The 26,325-nt window shown below is 31.4% G+C and overlaps 2 protein-coding genes across 2 annotated transcripts in view; one reads left to right on the top strand and one right to left on the bottom strand.

Moving 5' to 3' along the window:
- Positions 1-18,463, top strand: part of Smp_128940 (putative metabotropic glutamate receptor) — a gene marked incomplete at its 5' end in the record, with an annotated part of 32,889 nt that extends 14,426 nt beyond the window's left edge. Inside the window, 9 exons of the mRNA XM_018793647.1 lie at positions 496-742; positions 2,494-2,645; positions 6,006-6,167; positions 8,431-8,559; positions 10,341-10,969; positions 13,386-13,943; positions 15,020-15,119; positions 16,660-16,953; positions 18,055-18,463. Coding sequence (XP_018648138.1) covers positions 496-742; positions 2,494-2,645; positions 6,006-6,167; positions 8,431-8,559; positions 10,341-10,969; positions 13,386-13,943; positions 15,020-15,119; positions 16,660-16,953; positions 18,055-18,224 — 2,441 coding nt within the window. The 3' untranslated portion in view covers positions 18,225-18,463. The remainder of the gene's footprint in view (positions 1-495; positions 743-2,493; positions 2,646-6,005; positions 6,168-8,430; positions 8,560-10,340; positions 10,970-13,385; positions 13,944-15,019; positions 15,120-16,659; positions 16,954-18,054) is intronic.
- Positions 18,464-21,647: 3,184 nt separating this feature from the next.
- The window catches only part of Smp_128930 (putative abnormal long morphology protein 1 (Sp8)), a gene marked incomplete at its 5' end in the record, with an annotated part of 52,099 nt that continues 47,421 nt past the window's right edge, over positions 21,648-26,325 (bottom strand). Inside the window, 2 exons of the mRNA XM_018793646.1 lie at positions 21,648-22,520; positions 24,448-25,067. Coding sequence (XP_018648137.1) covers positions 21,833-22,520; positions 24,448-25,067 — 1,308 coding nt within the window. The 3' untranslated portion in view covers positions 21,648-21,832. The remainder of the gene's footprint in view (positions 22,521-24,447; positions 25,068-26,325) is intronic.

Raw genomic sequence — 26,325 nt, 5'->3', positions numbered from 1 at the left:
AGAGATTAGATAATAATACTAATAAACCTGAAATATTTTAAACCCTTTTTCTTGTACCAATAATATACTGTTAAACGTTTGGTGTGAATTAATTGTATATATTCTGTTTACGTATCAGATTATGTAATAAGAAATTTAAGTTTTGGTGGAGATGAAATGATAAATCATATTTTTTTTATTATTTAGGTTGATGCCAGTACATTTGTTTCTTAGTAGTAAAGTTTTCGAGGATTATCTGAAATAGATTATATATTAGTAAGGGTTTATAATTTCTCATTTTTGATATTTCGGACTGGATATGATCAGTCTAAAAACGCTAATGTGAATCCAGAGCAGGTTTCTGCAATATAATATTTCGTTTAAGGTCCTTACATACTTTTAATGATGGCTAGCATTTCAACCTAGGGGTCCCATTGAAGTGTCATTATGTATTATTATTATTTATACCGATTAAATTTTGTATGCTTCAAATTATCCTTTCAACATTATTATTAGTTAATATCTTGTTAGTAACGTCGTATACTGCAAGTCTGGCCGTTAGTGAGCTTCTTAAATGGAACCAACCAGATCTTGATCGATTTCTTTGGATTGGTACAAATGGTCTTATCTCAACTTTCAGAGAATTATATTTAACTGAAGATTTCGATCCAGTTTATGCAAAGCAATTCCATGGATTCAAAAAGTTTATCTTAGTTTTACCACATTTACCGGGAGAGAGGAATATGAAAAACTATTCTATTAAGTAAGTCACGTGAATAGTACTTTATAATGAAATTAAAAACCCTTATTACATCAAAGTAACTTTAAACTCAAATTTTACTCAAAATGATGTTTCAACAGTTGTCATCCTTATTTCTAGTGGTTGTACTTATCATTCCCCTTTTCTAGGATTTCCGCGAATGACTAAAAATAGACGTCAGGATTTGACAGAATGGTGTTATATGTTTATCTTTTATTCGTGGAATGTATTTAGTGCTCGTTTTACTTTTTAACCATCTTGCCCTATAGATCGAGACTAACGCTAAATAAATTTTGTTATTATTAAGATTTGAAGGCTCAACTATTTAGAATAGGCTGCTTAATTTCTTGAAAAGAGCCGGTTAAAAAGGTTAATGAATTAATGAAGACTAGGGTTTATACGACTGAATATATACGAATAAGCTGTTATTTTTCATCTAGTTAAAAGGTTTTTATCCTTTTTAAATTTTGAAATTTAATAAATTTGTTCTTTGTGATAATATCAAATGATCAGAAACTAAAATGAGATAATTTCTATAACACTCTCGATACAAATTCGAAATGGTTCAAAGAATAGTACTTAGTCCATCAAGAAAAAGGAAGACGTTAACTGAGTTTAATAAATGTATGGAGATAAGAAATAGCTGAAACTGCAAATCCAAATATAAATACGTAGACAAAATTACTAATACGGGCACAGTATAAGTATGAGTGTCATTAACTTCAATTTACTTCTTTACAGGAGTGAACTAATCAGTGTGTCTGCGAATAAATTTGTTGAATGGATGCTTCTTTATCAAATGTGTTAACACCTCGATTACATGCAGGGCAACCCAAGACTTACTTGATGGAGATCGATGACTGAAAAAATAACAATCACTTTAGTTCTTAAAACTAAGTGTAAATGTATAAACACTTAAATAAGAAACCATTAAATTAGTGTGTGTAATAATCTCAATAGGTTAACAGATAACTCTTTGAGTCAAAAGTTACTGGTAATGTGTTTGAATTTGAATAAAAATGATGCCAATGTGATGGATATATTTCTCTCTAACAACATGAATGAAACAATTACTCTAAGTCACACTGTTGGCCACTATGAAAATGTTATGAGATGTTTTATATAATCATTTAGCATTTGGACATGATGTTAAAGATTATGAAAGAATAGTATCTAAAGTATGAACATAGATAAACCATTTGATGAGTGTAAAGAGATAGTGTGGATATGTTTCCATAACGATTCAAACGAAAATAACTGAAATATACTATGGTTTAGTCAGTAATGAAACCCTTATTAATTCTGTCATTTTTAGTTAATACTACTGAAATGTCTTAAAATGTTTACAAGCTAGATGAATGGTAAAATTGTTACAAGCCGCATAAATGAAGCAATTGGACCAGGAAAATGGTTATTTTGGTAACCTGAATGCTTAGTAATTAGATCACTTAATTTACAGAACAGTGTAAATTACTTAAACTGTAGCGTTAGTTTAGAGCCTGGTTGGTATTACAAATGACAATACACTTTATTGTCCTGTGATCGCCCAAAACTGTTAGTCCTGAAGGAATCCCACTAACAATTCTTTATCAATGTATGAGTTGATGTTCCTTATTGTAACTGCTTTTGTTGGATTGGCCTCAATACATAATAGCATTACTCAAACATTTTGGTTTATTTATCACTGTTCGATTGTTTTTTGAGGTGTTTTCAAATTATCTTAATTCATTTGTGATAATTCTTTGAAAATACAGCTTAAATAGGACAGTTAATTTAACCAACTGGACAAAATCTTACTTAATGCAATTTTGTGGCTGCTTACCAAACGTGGTTGATCCAAATAATTTCACTGATCAAGTTTGTAATGCCGAGGATGAACATGAATGCTTATCATATCTTTATAGAGGTATGTTTCTGAAGAACTTGTAGAAGAGGTTTATGCTATGATAAAAATAACTGAACATCGAAAACATTACATACTCCCATTATTTAATCAATAGATATCTATTGATCTATTATTAAACGAGCCAGGATTTAAATGTTCATTGAGAATGATAATCGGTGTCCTCGGAGAGCTTTCGTTACTACCAAAAACCACTGGTCAAGGAATAAGTTTTATACTGAACAAGCTGAATAAAAAGCTGACCCAATATATAGATTTCATAATAAAGTGGTTGAATTTACCTACCACAGGACTTTAAATACAGTTTTTGGCTTAAAATATAACTTATCGCTCAGTTTATTTTGTTAAAAGAAATCTGATGGATTCTTACTTAATACTTACTAACGCCTGCTACACCTCGTGGAGGAGCATAGGCCGCCCACCAGCATTCTCCATTCAACCCTGTCCTGGGCAAATCCTTTCCAATTCTCATTCATCCTTTTCATATCTGCTTCTATTTCCCAGCGTAGTGTGTTCTTTGGCCTTCCTCTTTTCCGCTTCCCTTCCGGATTCCAAGTTAGGGCTTGCCTCGTGATGCAGTTTGGTGATTTCCTCAGTGTATGTCTGACCCAATTCCAACGTCTTTTCCTAATTTCCTCTTCAGCTGGAACCTGGTTTGTCCTCTCCCATAAAACGCTGTTGCTGATAGTATCCGGCCAGTGAATGTTGAGTATTTTGCGTAAACAACTGTTTATAAATACTTGTACCTTCTTGACGTTGCATGTAGTAGTTCTCCACGTTTCAGATTCTTATAGTAGGACTGTCTTGACGTTCGTATTGAAGATTCTCACTTTGAAGTCAGTTAACAGTTGTTTTGGGTTCCATATATTCTTCAATTTTAGGAGTACTGTCCTTGCATTGCCAATCTTCGCCTTCACGTCTGCATCAGATCCTCCTTGTTCATCGACAATGCTTCCCAGGTACGTGAATGTTTCCACCTCTTCCAGAGTTTCGCCATCAAGTGTGATTGGGTTGGTGTTCTCCGTATTGTATTTGAGAATCTTGCTTTTTCCTTTGTGAATGTGGAGGCCTACCGATGCAGAGGCTGCTACTACATTTGTTGTTTTCGTCTGTATTTGTTCGTGTGTATGGGACAAGAGGGCTAGATCATTTGCAAGGTCCAAATCGTCTAATTGGTTCTGAGATGTCTATGGAATTCCCCTCAGATGTCAAGGTTTTCATAATCCAGTCAATCACCAAAAGAAAGAGGAAGGGGGAGAGTAGACAGCCTTATTTGACTCCGCTCCTTACTGGAAATGCATCTGTCAGCTGTCCTCCATGCACGAATTTGCACTGTATTCCGTTGTGTGAGTTCCGGATAATGTTGAAAATCTTCTGAGGAACTCCATAGTGTCGAAGAAGTTTCCATAATGTTCTCCTCTACACACTGTCAAACGCCTTCTCGTAGTCAATGAAGTTGATGTATAGAGACTAATTCCACTCAATTGACTGTTCAACAATGACCCGTAGTGCCGCGATTCGGTCTGTGCACGACTGATGGATTCGGCTGAATATAGTTAATTCCAAAATGAACAAACATTTATCAGGAGTTTTCATTGAGGTTCTTAACCTACTACATCAATATGCAGCGATAATAATAAGATTCTACCAGTCATTCTATCTTTAAAATATAGGTTAAAGTATTTCTATTTTTCAGAAAAGTTGGAAAACCAAACATTCTTTAAAAAATATATTTATTAGTGTTGCTTATTTGATAAATTAACTGACCCAATTTAAAGATTAATAGTACTCATCATAAAGGGAGACTCTTGAACTCCAAACACGAAAAAATCAGGCTGGCTTCAGACCAGGTCGTGGCTGCATCGACCACATATTCACTATTCGTCAGGTTTTAGAGCACAGACATGTTTATTGGCGTCCAACAATGATAGTTTTTCTTGACTTGAAAGCAGCATTTGACTCTGTAGACCAACAGGTTCTATGGCAAAGTCTGTCATTGAAAGGTGTACATCAGAAGTACGTAAACCTTGTGAAGGCTCTTTACTCAAACACTACCAGTTGAGTGAGAGCTTATGGCGAACTGTCATCTGATTTTATAACCTCAGGTGGTGCCCGACAAGGCTATCAACTATCCTCATTCTTATTTAACTTCATTATAGACCTGTTGCTGGAAATAACACTCTCGTCGACTGAATTTTCAGGCATTGATCTCCTACCAGGGGGGTCCACTAATCGATTTAGAATACTCAGATGACATAGTCCTGTTTGGTGAAGATGCTGACAAAATGCAGAGTCTTCTGTTAGAACTGAGTAATAATGCCAGAATGTTTGGGATGCGTTTCTCTCCATCTAAATGTAAATTGTTACTCCAGCACTGACCTGCGTCAACACATGAACTAAGGATAGGGAGTGAAGTAGTCGAACGCGTCGATAACCTCACTTATCTTGGAAGTCTGATCAGCCCTAATGGGTTGGTGTCTGACGAAATCTCAGCACGGATTCAAAAAGCTCATTTGGCATTTGCCAACTTACGTGACCTATGGCGAAGACGAGATATCCGTCTATCAATTAAGGGACGAGTATACTGCGCAGCAGTTCGCTCTGTTCCACTTTACGGCTGCGAAACATGGCCATTAAGAGTAGAAGATACTCGCAAGTTACTAGTATTTGACCACAAATGTCTTAGAAATATTGCTCGCATCTACTGGGATCACCGGGTAAGTAATAGTGAGGTTAGAAACAGGGTATTGAGGAAAGATGGTAAATCAGTTGATGAGGTGATGAATCTTCATCGACTGAGATGGTTGGGCCACGTGTTACGTATGCCTGAACACTGATTACCAAGACGTGCAATGCTGACTAGTATTGGGGATGGTTGGAAGAAAGTTAGGGGTGGCCAAACCAAAACATGGCATCAGAGCATGAAGTCACTAACTTCTACTCTGAGCCATGTTGGCAGATGCAGACTACTTGGTTGGGATCCGTGTGACTATCGTAACCAATGGTTGAAGACTCTAGGTGACATGGCTCAGAATCGATCACAATGGCGTAGGTGTATACACTCTTTATCTTTCCTTAAAACTTGAGATTAAAATTGCTTCATATCTGTCTTCCTGCGTATACTATATCCTTATATACAATCTATCTTTTATATACTACCACCATTAAATTATCTACTTCTATGAATTCGGTGTTCATCTTGTTGTGCTAACGAGGTATGGCGATTTGGACCGATGCATATATGTGACTGGTCCTACGTTGTAGCTGACTGACCGACTGACTATCAACTGATATTCAATTTATAACGTTATTTTAGCATCACTATTTGATTTCCTTGTTATTTGATTTTTCTTTTATATGAAGATTCAATTTATTACGTACCTCAAGTAGTCAACTCTGTGTATGCAATAGCAAATGCATTAAAACAAGTATTTACACAGTATCCGATGTTGAAATGGCACCATAAATCCCGTGAGCAAACGAGAAGGTTGCTTTTAAGTGAATTACAAAAATGTCAATTTGAAGGTAAACAGTTTCAATAAATAATATCATTGACGAATTTGTTTAATATACTTTATTTTAAATGTTAACTATTGGACTGCAATTAAAGTATGGCTACTTTAATCTAGACTTATATGGAATTTATTGTTTTTATTTTGAACTTACCCATATTTCCGTTTGTTATCATAACAGACATATGGTAGCAAATCATATAAGCACTTTTAGTAAGTCTAAATTCATATCAACAAATGAAATTTGAACAATAGATACCTTAAATTATTCATTCAGCTTCAGGAAGAAATTATAGACAAAGATTAATCTTAGATCCACTACAAATCAAGTAACAATGGACTTATGTAATTACGATCCTATACAAAGTCAATTCATGACCATCGAAATTTGTGTAAAGCTCTGTCATATTTGTTTATTAAGCAAAGATCCAATGGTCAATATTTTTTGCTACAGGCAACTTATAATTTGTCGCAATCTTGATTTTGCATTATTCATGAAGTAAGGCATCAATCCTACTTCGGTTAACTCGAAAGCTCGGTTTCTAAGTGAAACTCTAAGAAGTATATTTTCAAACAGTATGTAATATATTGATAAAAATAACTCTCACTTTATACCAAATTTCTACAATATTATCAATTTGAAAAATTAAAGATTCTTAAAATATTTATTGAAACTAATCAATATTGAACAACACTTGATCAGAGAATTAACAGGTACACTGTTTTCGAAGAGAACTAGCCAAAAACAAATAAATTTTTGTTGGTGTGGATACTGTTTAACATCATATGTACCCCTTGAACACACACTTCATAAATAAATATCTGGGTGGTAGTGGAATAATTTATTTAAACATCGGGGTTATAAAAATGTAAATGATCTTTGGTTCCAAATAAATACTAAGTCAATTATAGTGGAGTTTGTCTAAAAGGACTAGATACTAATATCATACACAGATAGTCTTCATCGCTCAATAAACGCAATGTGTACAACTCACTTAAAAGTGTGTTTATAGGTATCTTTACAGAAAGCTATCATTTCAGGTAAGTTTACGGTTAGTCATACAGTAGTTTCACATGAATAATAATTCAGTTTAGTCCCCTTTAATGTTACTAGTTAATTAATTTAACTGACACAATTATTGGCCCTGTTCAAAGTCGTTATTCGCGTCCAAATCAATAGACTATCTATTCAATAAGATAAATGAAAAATTTCTAGGATTTATCGAAAATCCTCTTACGTGATCATAAAAACTATTAATAACCCTAACCATTCATGTTATGTCAGTGAAAACTTTGTGATGTTTATTAATATCCGATCGTTTTCATGTCGAAACTTCAAATCGTGAATAATAGATTATAATAGTTGAATAATAATTAATTTGTTATTTAGGTGAGACTATAATTTATGAACGACGTTTGAGAAACGCTAAAATGGCCTTGAGAACGTCCACTTACTAGGGCTAAATGAGGGTTATAAAGCAATGTGAGGAATAATAATTATGGTTTACAGCTGATGGTTAGGGTTAAGAACTAGATTTGGGGTTTCGATCACGAACTGACATCAACTAAAATTCTAAAATGATATTCAGCCAAACGGGTGCTTGAATTTCATGCCAAAATCCAAGACCTGTCATCTTATATTTGATTGGTTCGTCCATGAATTATAGTCTCTCTGATACTTATTTATAATTATCCATATTTTGGAGTCTGCAGGCATCAAATGATTTACTTGCTTGTATGATAACTGGTAATGAAAGCTTACAGGACATTTCTGACTTTCATTTTTATCCTTGTTCAAACAATGGCTAGCATCAGTTTGATTACATTCATTCATTCCAAAGATTTTACTAACTATTTGTCATTTGATGACATCTATTGTTTATTTACTATTCTACTGTTTGCGAGTGATAAGATATAAAGCCCGTCAACTAAAAGATATCCTAATCGTTGAATAAATGATGACTATTATTATGAAGTAGTCTATTTTGCATAACAATACAAATAATGAATTCATGGTTAATCAGTTTGGATCACAGTGAGATCATAAATGTTCGCATTTAGGTACATGTAAACGATATGTACTAAGTTTGTCGAAACTTTAGTCATTAATCAAGATATAATAAATCCGTAGATTCATTTGATATGACGTTACTCATATGGTAACAAAGAGTGGACACTTCACTTTTGAATACCAACAACGAAATTTCAAACTATCACAGTAAAACTATCAAAGTACCAATAAAAGAGCTTCTTACTCGTATTTTGATGATTAACAGGTTTTGGCAATGAATCGTTTTCATTCTTCGATAAACGAAATGGTCAACCGAATTTTACAATATTAACTTTTGTGCCAAATACATTTAAATGGAAAGTATTAGCTGAGTATGATGAAACAAGATCTCCAAGTAAGTGATGTCAATTGCAAACAGCATTTTCATTTCTGTTTTGAACATAACTACACTTTCAGTAAGAGAAATTTATGTCTAGATCTTCAGAGAAGAATGTGTCAGGGAAAAATATTTCATGTTATTTAGCCTTTCATCATATGTGTTTTACAGATAAGACAAATGTCAAGGTTATTTTCAGTTAAGAATCTTCTGAATAAAAAAATTTTGATTATCAAAGGTAACGATTATGGTAAATGAAGTTTGCATGACTTTCAAGTGTTTCAATTAATAAATGAGTAGGAAGAAACATGTTTCACAATAGGTGTGATCAAGTGGTACCGAAATTCCTGTAAGAATAGAGAGATAATTAATAACAAGAGTAAAGAAGGCTTCAATGAATGAAACATGCAATATGAATAATACCCTTTTTCAATATATCTTCAGTCTAAATTAGTAGTCAAAATAAGAGGAGTGGTTGAGCCAGTTTAATTTGAAGGTACCGAGTTGTTTCAATAGTTCGAATAAACATGGCGTTAGAAGTAAGTAATAGACATATACTACAACATAAGATAAAATGAATTGTTTAAAGAAGAAATTTTAGAAAGCCGTACTTCATTTATTACCCGACCATTTAATAGCAAATAATTTCGTTTAATCTAATATTCAATGCTCATCTAACACTTGTGATGAGTTTGTAGTATAGTCACTAGTTAAACTGAGTTGACACTACAGTGGATGTTGTATAATATTCAATGGTTGGAAGCTCGTCAGTAAAACAGATTGTTTACAATATGAATTATTACTTCTGTTTTATTAGATTAAATAAAATATGAAGTCAAATTAGTTAGTTACTACCTTTTCTGCCTTTCTTATAATGTTGACAAAGCAACTTGATTTATCTATTTAATATAATTACTTAGATATTCAAAAAAAGCAGTTTCATTGATTCAGCAAATGCTATCTGAATAACCATATTATGAATATATACGAGTATTCGTCAAGGTTAAAACGAATAGCTTGACAAAAATTAGGCGCCGAGTATAGGGAAGTCATTATATGTGAAAAATTATGTTTCAAATAGTCTCAGCCATTGAAATTTAAATGACCCCATCGTTTCGTCCAGCTGACTTGTCTGGACTTCTTCAGGGAAATAATCAAAATCATCAAAGGGTTCGACTTCAGAAGGAGCCTTATTTCTGCAAATAAGTATTGTTTATGATAAATAATACGATTTTTTATGTAATTTCATCCATAGTAGTAAAGAGTGACTATAGAGTAATATTCATATAAATATAGATTTCTGAATTCTAATTCAGTAATTGTGAAAGGTGTCATTTAATGTACAACCCATATTGAAATCAAATTATCCATACCTCGAATCAATTAAATGAAGAAATAAGTTTCATAGTTTTTCAAAGGAAATATTCTCTATCCTAAACACTGACTTCATTTTAGTGATGGTGAAGAATGTAAACGATGGAAACAATTAATATATACTCAATGTGTTTTAATTATTTATTTTCAATTCCAAAACTGATTGGTATCTTGAGTGATTTACTGTTAGAATTTTTTTAAGTATTAATCCAATATCATAAACAATTGAGTTTGTTTGTTTAATGTACACTCCTGGTTTAAATATTTAGTCCGGTCTCGAAATTAAGAATCCTGTGATCTGATCTATAGTGTTTGATTGACCTCAATTATTTATTACATAATCGGACTTATATGTTTTCTGTTTTTTAAAAAAAAGTTCCTTTATTGTTTTTCCGAGAAATAAATGGGTTTTTTATAATCGATAGGGTTTTACTATATCAATGAAAATATTTCATCTTATATTCAAGAAACTATTCCAGAATCTGTATGTTCTAAACCATGTAGTGTCGGTCAAATAAAACGTATTGATTGGGATCGTTCATGTTGTTGGATTTGTATAAATTGTTCATCTCAACAAATTGTTACTTCAGTAAATTTGAATAAAAATCCTAACAACACAATAAATAACAATATTACAAATCAAAGCACTAGTAATCCAATGGCATCTCCTATGTGTCAATTTTGTAGTCCTGGTTATAGACCAAATAAAAATCAAACAAAATGTCAACTATTACCAATAAAATATATGTCAATATATGAAAAAGTTGCACAAAGCTTCTTTGGAATATCATCAACTGGTTTAATTCTATGTTTAATTGTATCAATTATTTGTATTAAATATTGGAAAACACCAATAATTAAAGCATCTGGTAAAGAAACGTCTATTATATTATTTCTTGGCATTATATTATCATATATATCAGGTGAATTAATTCTTGCATTATCTCCATCATTGTTTATTTGTAATTTTGCAATATTCTCTGTTGGATTTTGTACTACACTTACATATTCAGCTATATTGGCCAGAAGTTCACGGATCAATTCTATATTTCAAGTAAGTCTATTATTCATCATTCCTGCTTAATATTTTCTTTTATTGGAATAACAAACTAAGTATTCTTTGTATAAATTAGTATATTGTAAACTGATATTCAGTTAACTAACTTACTCAACTACTTACACTGAATAAATCCCGATATTCATCAATTATAACATATACTACTACTTAAAATACTCTAGTTCTTTACTTCTAATCTGTGATTTGCTCTGGATAAAAATCCACAAACTTCTAGTTCAATAAGTTTGACTCTAAGTATTGGCCTTGAATCAATTTGTGAATAAATAAATGTTTGGCGTAACGTTGGAATATACCTAGGAATCATACTAATTTGCGTTTAACTCAGGTGTCAACGTTTTATGATCTTGGTGGATTAAATAAGATATTCTCTTTCATATGTATGCTGCTACGTGATTGAATAAATCCTGTTGGCTAGTTTGTTCTACCGCTTGCCTAGTTGTCATAAATTATTCAAGTATTTTTTTATTGTAATTTTAGCTTGGTTAGGAGTGTAGATAAACAGATAAAAAAATTGAAAATTATCCACGAAACAGACCAGGTATTGTATTTTATTATTATTGCACTCCCTTAGATATAGAGTACTGATAAACCTATTATTCGTTTTATTGATCCGTGTTGTTTTATTCAATACGTTTGCTATTATTACAACGCCCCACTCAATCACATCAACTAAGTGTGTGAATAGGTTTAAAATAAACTTTTTCTAGTAGCTAAACCACTGAAACTTTCATTTTCAGAACTTATTTGAATAACGATAGCTTGTAGTGGTGAATATAACAAAATTAATCATTACTCTAAAGTTGTTGATTTGAATGAAAAATAACTGAACATCGCAATGCTTAATACAACATTTTATACATTTTATTAGCATCTATTGTAACTTGTTGAACAGTGATTCATGAAATTTGAACATTTATACCTAAGTAAAAGTGTCTGCTGTTCAAATTGTCAGACAAAGATTTATTTACCTCATTCCAAATAACACCATGATATTACACTTTGAAACCTCATTTCTTTATTACAAGACTTGTTGTGAATGGATTTATTAAATTCAATACGACAATTTATTTATACCATGCTCCTTATGGATACGGTTAAAAATGTATTAGGAGAAATACTAAGTCGGTTCACGTTGATTCTTACAAACCCCATATATAAAACATACGGTAATTAATTTTATTGAGTTAGTAGAAATACATAACGGAAGAGATAGATGCATTTCAAGTCGAATCACATAATCCACTGTCAAATAATTTCCATTATCATGTTACAAACAAAAGTGAATTATTCAAAGGAGATAATTAATGCAAAAGAATTGACGGAACTATAATTTATGGACGAACCAATCACATTTTACATACTGACTGTTAGATTTTGGCAGACAATTTCATTTACTCGTTAAGGTTAATAGTACTCTGACATTATAACTGATGACAGTTTGTGATGAAAACTCTTATTTTTATTCCTTACCGTAGCTCCTAACTTTTACGTCTTATCTTAATTCGTCAAACTAATTTATAACCCAATTTTTACTTTAGTAAGTAGTTGGAGTTTTTTTCAATGATCATTTAATATCGCTCAACTGTCGTCTACAAATTACATAGCTTCGCTAACAATTTTTTTACTTAAAAGTTTGAAGTCTGCATAAAAAGTCATAAATGTTTAACAGATTTGAATAATCTCATCAAGACAAATAGTTTATCAGAGAAAAGTGATATTGGACTAAATTATCTACACTTATTGATTACTGGAATAAGTATGTCAATTACATTTTACCTAATGAAGAAACAACCATACCCTGTTTACATTGTATAGAACATTTTCCCCTTGTTGCAGGATACTGTCAATAAATTAGTCACCTTGTCAATACATCTCTTAGAACTAGAAGTTATGCCAAATAAAACAATTAAGTTCATGTTGTTCGTAGATTTGAAAATGAACTGTAGAAGAATACACATGAGGATTCCGTATTCATAATCCTAAATTGATCAAATAGGAGTTCATGGACTACAAATGGTTAAATACGACTGAATAAAGATAAAATTAAAGATTGACGTATAGATTTAGTGTTGGTCTATTAAATATATGTCATTATTATTATTTATTATTTAAACACATAAATATTGGTACAAGAGGGCACCAGATATATATGCGCCGCATAAATCCCATTTGATTTGTGTAAGGGCTGTAATACTGCCCAGGTGCCCAAACTGAAGCAGGTGTAAAAGAATATACCATTAGTTAGTTCATTCTTTATTATATTTACAAAACTATTATTAAAAAATTAAAAAAATCTCCATTTAATTTTCGATTATATAAATTATTGATTCACAATGGACTGTTTTTTTTTTATTTTCTCTTTTTCCTTTTTTTAAAAAAAATCAATAATTAGATAAATGAATTACATTTAATGAAACCTCAAAAAATTTCTGGTCAAAAATCACAACTACTTATTATTGGTATATCATGTTTAATACAATTTATTATATTAATTATTATATGTAGTATTACACCAACTATACCACAATTAATACTTTCCGATTATGAATTAAATCCACAATTAAAAATCAATAAAAAATCGATTACAATATATGAAGATGATTATTTAATCAAAATCAATAATCATCAAAAACGATTAATATTACATGGATTACCAAATAATTTAATATTATGTTTTCCATATTTTGATATAAAACAAATTATTACTATATTTATACCATTCTTATTAATGTGTTTATCAACTATATATGCTTATAAAATTCGTAAAGTACCAAGTGGATTTAATGAAGCTAGAGCATTAGCATTTGTGAATTATATTAATTGTATTTGTTTTATTACAACACCTATACTTATGTATTATGCTAGTAAAACAATGTTAGAATTAGTACCATTAAGTTTTTTATTAATTTCTACGGCAACTAATGAATTCAGTGTTTTGATCTTACCAAAGGTAATGAATTTGCTTTTTTTTTTCATTCTTTTGTATTTATATCTTTTATTGTTTCCATTTATCAGCTATCCTTATTTATTTTGAAATATGATGTTCATTAGAACAAGTAAACTTGTATGTCACCATTTATAGTTTAAACTACTCATAAGTAATTGAAGTTCTAATCGTTTTCAAACGAGGTTGATTTTCAGTTCATGAAAGACAAATAGTAATGTCTGACGTAGTATAGAACTTTAAACTGAATGATGTGAATATGGTTTCGAGCTAACTGAACTGAATTTTTGGCCAGAGATTTTGCTAATATTATATATAACTGGGAGCTATACGATTGCACAAATGATAGGTTTAAAATGCATTTTACTTTTAATGGTTAACGGTGTTTTGTAAACTATTGATCCTTGCGAAGATTTGGTTTAGTCTACCATAGTCATTTCATAATTAAGAATAAAAGATATTCACAATGCATTTGTTCAATATCCTTTTGAGTAATTTGTGACTGCTTTCTACTTTGGTGCAGTTTTTTAAATCGTGGCTTAACTTCTTAAACGCATATTAGTTTTCTAAGGATTCATCCAGATTTAGCTTAAGTTGATTTTTCCCTTAGACAACTAATGAATTATTATAAAATATATTGTGTATTTTACTTACATATACTTTCATTAAAACGAAATTTTCTTCAGCGACCTAATGTATAATTATGTTTCGCTACTTAACAAGGTTAAGCTCTTTCTGTTAACTAATGTGTATTTGGTTAGCAATCTTTTCATTGATAAACAATAAAGCTTAAGTTCTTGTATCTTTGAGATACGCTTGCCTTGCTTCATTATATGAAATATCAGAATAATCAACTTCAATATAACAATGATTTGTCTGTTCTTAAGATGAAAATTCCATCGGTAAATAAGTTTGTCATCTGATAAATATAATTTTATACAATACATTTAAAAGTATTTATTAGCGTCGTTTGGATTCATAAAAATGTGGTTGAAAGACATTCAATGTTGGTCTCAGTTAGCGTTTTCCATAATAAATAGAACGTTGTCTTATTTTTTTCTAATTATGATGCATTATTTTAGATATACATTATTCTATTCCGACCATATAAAAATACAAGAGCCAGTATTATGCAACGTCTTAGAGGACTTAGTCAAGTCGAATGTACGGAGTGGATTAATGGTAAGTAATTCTCTATTTACAAAACTTAAGAACTATTATTTAATAATATCTTACAAGTCATAGTTACTTATGAGAATAAATAACAAAGAGTAGCTATACATTTTAGAATTGTGATAAGATGGCGGTTAGAGGTGGTTAACAGGAAACCCTGGACCCGCGTTTCGGGCTACTTGGCACTCGTCAGCAAGGTGTACCTGTAATCTTGAGGGAACTGGTGCTCCCTGACAGATTCGATGCCGTGTCACTCAGCTTCACAGCCAGAGACGTTACCACTAAGCTATTCAGGCCGCAACCGACCTCCTGTAGGACTGAGATGTAATCACAATTGATTGATCACTGGGTGGTGATCAATGTCATGCGTGTCAAGTCCTTCTTAGTGCTGATAGAATGCTATCGATCAAGTTGCGATCAATTGTGACTCTAGAATTGTTCTCGTGAAAGCTTAACGTTGTAAACAATAACAGTTTATTGCATGCTGTATTAGGTTGCTTAGCTTTTGTACCTTTAGTTTTTTCGTTGGATGTTGTTTTGAACTAAGTATTCCCAATAATACTTTCCTTTTTTTACGATTTTTATGAGTAAATTGTTACTCTTACAAAAAGTGTTGATCAGTTGTAATGCAGTTTATCAATTTTCATATGTTTCCAAATAAGTTTGAAACGAATTTCACGAAGTTTTATTAAAAAACCCATAACCATTCTTCAAATCAGAATTAAGATAGTCTGTCGTTGATGTGCATGTTAGGACTACTGTTTAAGAAAAGCTAGGGTTATTTGAAGGGTACTAGTTCAAGTTGTCAAATAGATTGATAGATTAGTAAACCTTCATTGGCAGGGGTAGTTGAGATGTGTACTACATATGCTAAGCCACTGCCTACCTCGATGGTCGATGCTTATTGGTACAAGTTAGTGTTAGAAGGAAGCTAAAGTTGGACAAACGAAAACGTGGTGTCAGTTCATGAGGTCATTAATAGTCGGCATTATCATGGTAATAATTATAGTTTGCCTGGTAACGATCGGTGAGATTATCGTAACCAATTGTTGGAGATATCAAGTTACATGGCTTACAATTCACTATTTATCTTCCCACAGATCATGAGATTAAAAATTATCCTACATCTTTTAAACTCAGTGAATTAATTTGGTTCTGCAATCGTTTTATAAGTGTAATCCTTTCTATCACTACTACTACAATATATATTTTTATCGGGTTCGTTATTATAATCCCCTGGAATTTGTAGTGATAATTTCATTTTAATGTGTTAATGTCTTGTGCCAATTTGAACTGATTCGCATATTTACCAGGTTTTATTTACAATCTGACTGATTAACCGGCTTATCAAGATAAAGATTACAATTTAAAAGCTACTATTTACTCAACGTTTCCATATCTTATCAATTATAGGCTTTAGTCAAAATATTTTAATTTGACAGCTCAAATTTAATGAACGTGTTGTTCGTTAGATATAATTTAACCACATAAATAATATAAAGCCTTTTTAATGGTTTCACTTGCTAATGTTAACAACCGTTCATTTCAGAGGTTACGTCTAGGAGTTCGTCTGGTATATTTAGTATATCTAGAGGTAAAGTGCTAAACCCTTGGCTAAAAATACGAGAACTGTCTTCAAAATCTCTAGGTGGTCCAGCATCCATAATGAATAATCCAACAACACTGAAAAATCAAAAATTCAAGACAACCGAAAAGTGTTTAATTAATGAGTTTTCATGTGGCACATCGCTCATAATACAGTGCTACAATGTAAAATCACCTACTAAACAAGTACAGAAGAATTTAATTACATCTCAAATGAGACCAAAAGTTGTTTCCTTTGGTAAGTTCATCATACTTATTCATTTTGATTCAAAATAAATTTATCCAATATTTCCATCCAGGTTTATTATAATATTGTTTAATGTTTTGGAAGTGTTACATTTCAAAGAAAAATTCCAACTTCCTATTCAAAAAGTCAGAACAACATATATAATTCCAAATATAGAGTACATCATGAGATACACTCAAGTTTCATGAATAGATAAGTGCATGAAACTTCAAAAAATTGTGTTTTCATCCAGTTATATACTGAGTATATATATGTTGGATAGGAGGCGTAACATGCTGTTTTTATTATAAATAAGAGAAAGGTCTGTATGTGAAAAGTCATCAACACGCACAAGTATAGTTTCAAATTCCTGTATATAGTGGTATCTTAGTTCGATTTACACTGTCAGTCAATTAAAATAGTACGTGTAAATAGTCAATAACAAAGTGTTTTGATAGTCATGGTGGCAAATAATTATAATTTCTTTGGAACAGTAGTTGTTATTAAGTTGTTGCGAACTTTGAAATGTTTACTATTTTCATGCTGATGGTTGTTAGAACAATTTCGTCTTTGAAGTTATGCTAATTTTATATGAAAGCATGAACGCTCAGGTTTATCTTCGCATCAAAACAATCAATAAAATCCACTGCAGAAGTTATCTAAAGTATTCTAGACTTAGTCTACTCTTCATGATCATGTGTGTAAAAGAAACCTATTATGAAGAGTAAGTAAATCTAACACTTGAACATCCATAAATACTAGACTAGAATTAAACAAATTTCTGGTATGCTCGCAATATTTCTTAAACAAACAGGTTATCGTAATTGCTGCAAACGCTGAGCCAGTGACAATACGTGATAAAAAATCACATAGTACTATGTAGGAACAAACCTCTCCAAAGAATTTATAATTGAAAAGTTTAATACACAATATATAACAAACTGAATCATCACTTTTCATATGATTGATAAGATACATGTCAATATTAGGAAGTATTGTTCTCTGTTTAGGTACATATGAAAATACACTTAGCTGTTAAATAAAAACGGCATTCATTCCTTAACTGGTGAAAGAAACTTAGTTCGGTATTTATTGTATTTTATTACTTACCAGTGGAAAAACCCAATACCGAAGAAAATGACAATGAATGGATCACTTCACATAGGACAATGAATTTAGTTACGAGCGATAATAGTCGTGTAGATGGAAATAATGTTGATTCTAAAAATGATCACAAAGTTGATACCAATAATCACGTAAACTATAAAAACCGAATACTTTAGAAGTAGTAAATAAAATACTGACGGGGATTTTCAAACGTTCCACTGAAAATAAGAGCGGAGTATATTTCGCGAAGAAATTTCCCTTGTCTATACTTTCTTCAAGTTCTTTCGTTTTGATTGAAAATAATCTTTATTACTTCATAATTTCTACGGCCTTTTCAATTTGTGTGGAATTTCAAAATCATGCAGAGAAATTATTGTTTCTTCATTTAAAAAGTTAATAATCAGTTTTGTTTAATACGTTCGTTGTTATTCTTGATTTGTTAGAATTTTTCCATTGCAAAATTACTTACATTGACCAATAATTAGACATACATATTGTTAAAACGAGTACACGCAGAATGAAGCAATGATTCAGACTACAAATGTTTTTCTTAATATTTAAAAACGATTTCGGATATTTGTTGGGGTTCATGTTGATTCAAATTAATTAAATAGCTAACTTGATGACGAAAAATAGTGTAACTACGTTTACAAAATCATATACTGTTTTCAAGTAGACCAATTTATACTTAGTTATTTAAAAACCGTGATTAATTTATCTCAGGTAACCTAGATGAAGATTAACAAATGGTGAACAAATCTTAACTATCAGTAATCAGTATTACTTATGAAGCGTAAGATATTTTTATGCTTTTTTCTCATACTTGCAGTGGCTTTGCTTCACCAATCGTTCACCTCAATAACCGTTATAATATAAATCTTAACGGTTTTTGAAGTCAGAAGGCAAAGAGAAGCGGCTACTTCAGTTTATTAGCGGATAGAACGAACCACAAAGTCATAAGCACATCAAACCAATTTTGCGCAGAGAGGCAAGTATATGCGAGCAATTACATAGGCAGATTTGTAGTCAAATTGTATAAGGGAGAAGCAAGGCAAAACAAAAGCTAATGATAGGATTTGAGTGCATACATATATGGGGAGGAGGAGAATCATTGAACGATATTTAAGAGATCAACATTTTAGCTAGAGTCTGTCATGTGCTCTAGTAACCATAACACTACAAAGAAATATGCGAATTGTTACTATTCTAACAACATTGTCTGTTAAGTTAATAAAAGGGCCTAACCAAAATTAACCACAATCGAAATTGGTTGTAGGCCATTTGCTACATACTTTCATTTTTAGTGTAGCCTAAATGATTAAGATTAATACATGTATAAAACAGTCTACTAAGATCATATTTTGAAAGATGAAATACAATGAGGAAGTAAATGGAAGGTATGTGAAAAAGAATTATATAATGGTTCATTCAGGCGTCTTTTGGAAATAAAAGTTCAGCAAATCTTTCCCATAATAAACAATACATATACGATATATGATACTGGTAATGAATTAATCAACCAACTAAATTCATGAACTATAAAGGTATCCTGAGGATTTGATGCATATTACCAAAGATTAGTTAATACGAATTGTAATTCCTAATAATCTAACTTCATATATTTGTTTGATTATTAGATTATATTTCCGAACCCTTAATACTTTCTTTGAGTATACCTTGATTACATTTATTCAATTTTCACTTTATGGTTGAAATGTAATATTCGCTCCAATTCATTCATAATGGAAATTTCTAAGTTAGCAAACACTGTCTTGTCACTGTGTCTCAAACTGTCTGACATTGATGCAGTTGAAATCAAATATTTTGTCGTGTTAAACTGATATTTGATCCAAAAGCATGTCGAAGTGATGGAAAATGCAGCAGTAAGCGAAATTGGTAGCGACGTAGTAGTCACTAACTACTAAAAATCAACCTAATCGCGTAAAGTAATTGAAAATCATATTCACAATACTGGTCGGAATCATCTAACAATATCGAGGCAACTTAAGATTTATTTCAAGTATTGTAGTTAGAGGATTGGATAACTCTATAGAACTGATAAAAATTACTTGAATTTATAGGTTTTGACTGTGAAAAAATTAGTTATCGTCTCCAGACAGTAGTCTGTTACGTCTGGAAAATTCTAGTTTTCAGTTCTACACAGTAGCATTTAGAGAGAACATTTGTATTGAACTTATTATTTAATACCATTAAGTTTAGTAAGGCTGACGACTGTTTGTGTAGTTCTGTAGTTGTAATTTTCGTCATTCCTATGAATGAAATTGTGTATCTGTTTGTTGAATTAACCAAGGCTAGAATTAAGTTCTTTCTTTATTTCTATACATTATCATTAAACCAAAAACTACATTGACGGGAACTTGATATAATAAAATGTTACTGGTCGTAAACGATGTTATTTCATTACCAACTCAAAGAAATTACTAATTTTTGTTATATTCCTGATTTTTCTTTGGAACAATTTATGTGTTCTTTTGCGTTCACTGAATTTAATCCGTAATTTGTTCCCATGATAAATTCATAATTATCATTGCATCTACGTAACACCATTTATAATTAGAATGATCATTTATAAGAACAGAAATGTAAGATATTGAATTTATCAACGACTATATCAAAAGGTTGACGTATGGGGAGAATGATAATGATCGGTTGTTTTGCTGAGTCAGACATGTAGATAGTGTGACAGGTATTATATCTATTATATATCCCCTTATCCTGACTGTTATTGATGGACTGTTCTTGTTGTTGGATTGTGTCGGATTTCGGTGTGGAAATATATTGACGTTATAGTCAGGCTAATCTCGTGTCCTGTAGAATAGATACTGAGTGGGAATCTAGTGTAGATATTCGTCTAAGGTAAATTAACGTCCCACATACGTGTAAAAGTGAAAGGAATGTTATAACAAGAAACCCTAGCGTTATAACAAGCATCCTACCGTTTATAACAAAGGTATAACAATATTAACACAATGAAATGATAAAGAAAGTTGTTCTTCACGTGTTTTTATTCATTTTAACCAGTAAAACAAAATTCACTGAATATATATAAACAAATCATATACAGAAAAAAAGAATCAGCGAAATAAACTTAGTTTTACTAATCTACGAACTAAAATTCATTTATAAATTATTATACTAATGAATAAAATAATAAACATTAAAGCATCAAATGCACATTACGATGAATATTATTATAATATCATAAACAAATTGAAAGCATAGATAGAATCAAACCAATTTTCGAAAGAGGAAACATTAGATATGTTTATACAAGACTGATGAACTGTAGTGAAATTCTTCGAAAGATCATTTATTTTGTGGTATATAGTCGATTATTTCAGTATTTTCCATTGTTCATCAATTAAAAACTGAGAAGAAATCTTGTAACTGATGTTAGATTGTCCTAAAGTTTACAAAACAAAATCTCATAAAATACTATTATTAGTATTATTATGCATGAAAAGAACGAAAAAAAACGAAAGATGAATTAACTTTACTATCATTAAACAAACAACAACACTGAAATCGTATTGCTGCTTATGGATTATTGTCACATTTAGTCCAAGTAATCAGTCAAGTGTTTAGTACATTATTGAGGATAAAATTCCTTTCTTTTCAAAAAAAAATTACGAAAATTTCCCGAAAAAAATATAAATAAAAAACAAATTCATGATTATGCATTGTTTGATGAAGAAAAGAATAGTTACTTGAAGTATCTAATGATATGTTATATTATTTGGAATATAGCAAAAAAATACTCATATTATGATTTACGTCGTAAAGAGAAAAAGTTCCTGATAGAACGACGATGACCATTACTTTGAAAACTTCTAGAATGAGTTCCCACAGGAAGGGTTAAAGTATGTCCAGTTTGATGTTTGCTGAATTCAGAAGCTAAGCACTTAGCTGATTCATTGATGGCTGTAACCCAACGGTTAAGAACATTATCGTTTGCAGTTTGAAATAGATATTCACTACCGTCTCCAAGACGTAATCGAAATACACATGGTCGTTTTGTGTAATCTATAGCAGGGGCAGCTCTTGATGACAGTAAGCTTAATGGTGATGTGTCATGATAGTATACGTTTGGTTTTTCCCGACGACTTTGTTGATCTTTGTAAACGAATAGTTGACCTGAATCGAGAACCAGATAAAGAGGTAACCAGCTCCGACCTTGACTTTTTGAATGTAAAGAGCCCCCAGAATCCAAATCGTGCTTTCGTATAACCGGACCCTCTAGCTTTGGTAGGACTGGTTGTTCACTTTTCGATGTTTCAGGTTCTTGTGATAACCTAGTTGGCTCTTGTTCAGCACTTTCAAAAAATTTCAACTTAGTTGTTGAAGTAGGTGATTCAGTCGTTGGTAAGTCAGATTGAGAAGATCTAACTCTTAGTGAACGGCTCCGGGTAATAGGTTTGTGCTGGTGTCCATGTGGTTGATCTACAGTTTCTCTACATAAATAAAAATGAATCAGTTTATGTTAATAGCAAATAAACAAACGTTCAGAAGAAAAACATTAAGTTTGCTTGAATTAAATAAGATTATTTTACTCACAAACCAAAAACAGCGTTCAATCTACCAAATTAAATGAAGTGAAAACTGTTAAAAATCAACAAGTTATATAGCTAATGGTTAACACATTTGAACAAGCTACAAAATAGACAATATTTGAAAGCCATGTTTATTTTACAGATGATAGTAAACAATTGAAACGAAGTTTTATTAACTTGACTTACTGATCATAGACTGACATCGATCAGAAAATGAATAAAAACCCAGGAAGAGTATATAGGCAATCTACCTTATTTATACGATCCTTAATAGTGAGGATCTGAAACTCTACATGGGGTCGACATAGTCACATATGATATAGTTGGTATTTTTCAGAAATATATTACATCAGCAAACAAAGAATTTACATCAAAAGAGAATATCGGCTATACCATCGTATTGTTACGACATCACATATGGTTCTTCAGTTCCGCGAATCACTTCGTAAGATTATAATTATTTACTAGGACATAATTTTATGTTTATTGTCCCAATACACAACATGCCTCTAGCAATGTTTGTTTCCTCACTAGGCTATATAAATATGGTTAAGTTTATAATGAGTTGTACTATGCAGTATAACTTCTTTATTCAGTAAGAGTTCGGTTCACTACTTACCTACCGTAAAATAGTATTTAGATTGTATTTATCTATTCAAGTTCATATTTACAAGATGTTCTTATCAGAATCGTAGATCTGTTGTCGGTTGAGATATGTATTCTGATTAATAATTGCTCATAAATGTTTTTAAATGTTTGGAAGTGAGCCGTTGGACAAGAACTATAGTGCATGCAAAACCAAAACGTTTTCGTCTAGCTGACTTTTAACAGTTATCAGATTATTTCATAAATGTAAAAACCTAAATCGGCAAATAACAATAGGTTTTTTGATTTAAAATTGTTATTTAAGAAGTGACACGCAATGATACAGCTGAAGATTGATAATGCTACCTAGTTTTAATGAACAGATGACCAGAAATCAGTATTTAAGAACAAATTAAAATTAGTTTTTCTACTGCACATCATTTATAATACACCGAGTGTGAATTTAGATTTGAATGCTACAAGTAGCTCAAAACGTTTATATGAATACAAACTAAATACCTTCAGTAAAAATCAAACCGCATCATTCTATTAATTTAAACAAGATTGGATAAAACAGACAGTCGGGTGATAGATATTATTTACTCAGTTCATAGATATGAATGAGCATGTAAAATTGATAAAAGTATTTCGAGTACGAACCAGGTGAACATGTTTCGAGACAGAAAGTAAATGGAAGTTGAACAGTTTGAAGTTAATTTACATCACGAACGATAAAGTATGACGGCATATATAACACTCCAGTACTAGCCGTTCCTACGTCAGTCAGCTGAACACACTCACATATACAAATAATAGAAAAGTATATTCTTTTATCAGATCTTGATAACAATTCTGGAAAAGAATTAAGCCTGATAACCAAATGTTAGTTTCAATGGTTCAGGAATGATCTACATAACCCAAGTAATGAAATCAGTTACTTTCTAGACGAACTTTAATAATAGTTAGTTTTGTGCTAAACATTTTATAAATAAGTGTCGAATTTTATGCAAGACAACTGGCTTTAGATAAAAAGAGGTTCTATCTTTGAATATCTATTTAATGAGGGTTTTACGTCACCACTTCAGTTTTCGTGATCACTCGCGCGATCCAGCTCCATACATACACAAAACGTCTTCCATTATGAAACTATTGTTTTATTAGATTGCTACTCATATATAATACATGTTAAGTTTTAGTATACATTATATTTTAATACCGAAAGGAAACAATATAAAATTCTTACAGTGAACGAGTGTTGTTATTTCCATCACTAACTTCTTCTACATGACGATTATTTGAAGAAGGTTTTTCAGTTTGAATTGGAATTTTCTCCGATAAACCTTCAGATTTCTGACTAATGGGTTCTGATTTATCGCTGCTAGATAAACTCTCTTCCTTGGTTATCACTACTGATGACTCTGGTGTCTGTCTAGAATGTGATCGTCTGACTGGTTTCGGAGACATTATAGTTTCATGACGTTCAACTTTCTTTTCAGGACTCTTGTACGACTCCACAGTTTTGGGAGGTGATGTTGTCTTAACTGCTGCCACCATACTATCAGATGCTGACGGGAGTTTTGTTCGAGGTTTTGGATGTACAACTGGTGTTTCAGTTACTTCAATTGGTTTCCTAAGAGGTTTAACAGGGGGTTGTTGAATGTAAGCAGTAGATACCAATGGAACTTTTGCTGAAGAAACACCAACTGTATGTGATGGTAAGACGGAAGTTGATTTTCTCAAAGTCTCAGTTTGTCCGACATAAGCGGGAAGAAATTCTTTGACAGCGTTACGGACTTTGTTTCTTTGTTCATTCTCTCTCATAATGACTTCTTGTGGATCCCATTGCATTGATCTTAGTTCAAGCTGAAAGTGTAAGAGAAAATAAATAAAGATTATTTCACTTTCTAGTTTGTACTCACTCTACAATTATTCTAAATTGAAGGGTAACGCGCACAATGAATATTTGGAGGTAGTTATTACAGCACACTACTTGGAACTATTTCATTTATTGCTTTTTATAACATAATAAATAAAGAAGAAAACTCTAAAAACAAGGGCTCTTTCCCTGGTTTGGCTAAAGCTAGATATTGCATTGATTGGGAATCCAATGATGTAAATATCTAAATAGCTACTGAATAAACTTGTGAAGTGGTTGAAATGCATGAAATGTTTGCGAAATGTCGTATCGCAGTTTTTAGTACACATGTGGATATGTGTTTACACTACATAAATATAAAATTATATTTAGATGTATGCATATATGTGGTAAATATTCCTGGTAGATCTTCTGTATGTTTGAGTTTTATCCTACTGTACATACTTAATCATTTGGTCACTGGTTCTATTTTGTAACATCCACCTTGTTTGAATTTATGGTTTAGTTCTGAAGACAAATTATCACTTTGGGTGGTTGAGTTATTTTAGAGTTTAATAAAATCAATTGAATCGACAAAGAGAACGAGCTTTTTGGTAAAATAATATTTCGGCTAATCTTCTTTGTTATTTCTTTATGTTGTTGAACAGTAAATCTGATGAGAACTGCACAACTCAATAAAAGGGTTACTAAGTCTACAACTAAACATAATTATCAGTTCCATGTCTACGTATCAAACTTTATATTAAAAAACTACGTCCAAATAAAATGTAAACAGTAATCATGGGATAACCGATTCCTCAAGAGTAGCTAACACGTTTATGAATTATCAAGATCAAAGTGCTGAAGTTATTTATAAATTTAATGAGATGTACGAGCTGATTGATCTAGAAAATTGCCTACAGGATCTTATCCTATATCTTATGTAAATAGTCAAGTAATTGAGTATGTGAATATCTAATAGCAAATTCAATCTATTATTTGTATTTAATCACAATACTATAACTATGAGATTTCAATGGACAAATAAACCATCAAGAACAAATTAAAATTAAAATCACAAAACAACTCATAATTATTCAACATTAGTGGATAACATGGGATTTTGAAAGGAAAGATATTAAGTTCGAGTCCCTAACTTTACCAAAACGTATGACCATATGCCACTATTGACGCAATCTGCACAAAATGTACATTATACCAAAAGAGACTAATCACTTTCAGTGCTTAACATCAACAGTGAGAAGA

The sequence above is a fragment of the Schistosoma mansoni genome, chromosome 1, assembly GCF_000237925.1.
Source record: "Schistosoma mansoni strain Puerto Rico chromosome 1, complete genome".
NCBI lineage: Eukaryota > Metazoa > Platyhelminthes > Trematoda > Strigeidida > Schistosomatidae > Schistosoma > Schistosoma mansoni.
The sequence above is the reverse complement of the archived record's forward strand: the minus strand, read 5'-3'. Positions and strand labels throughout refer to the sequence as shown.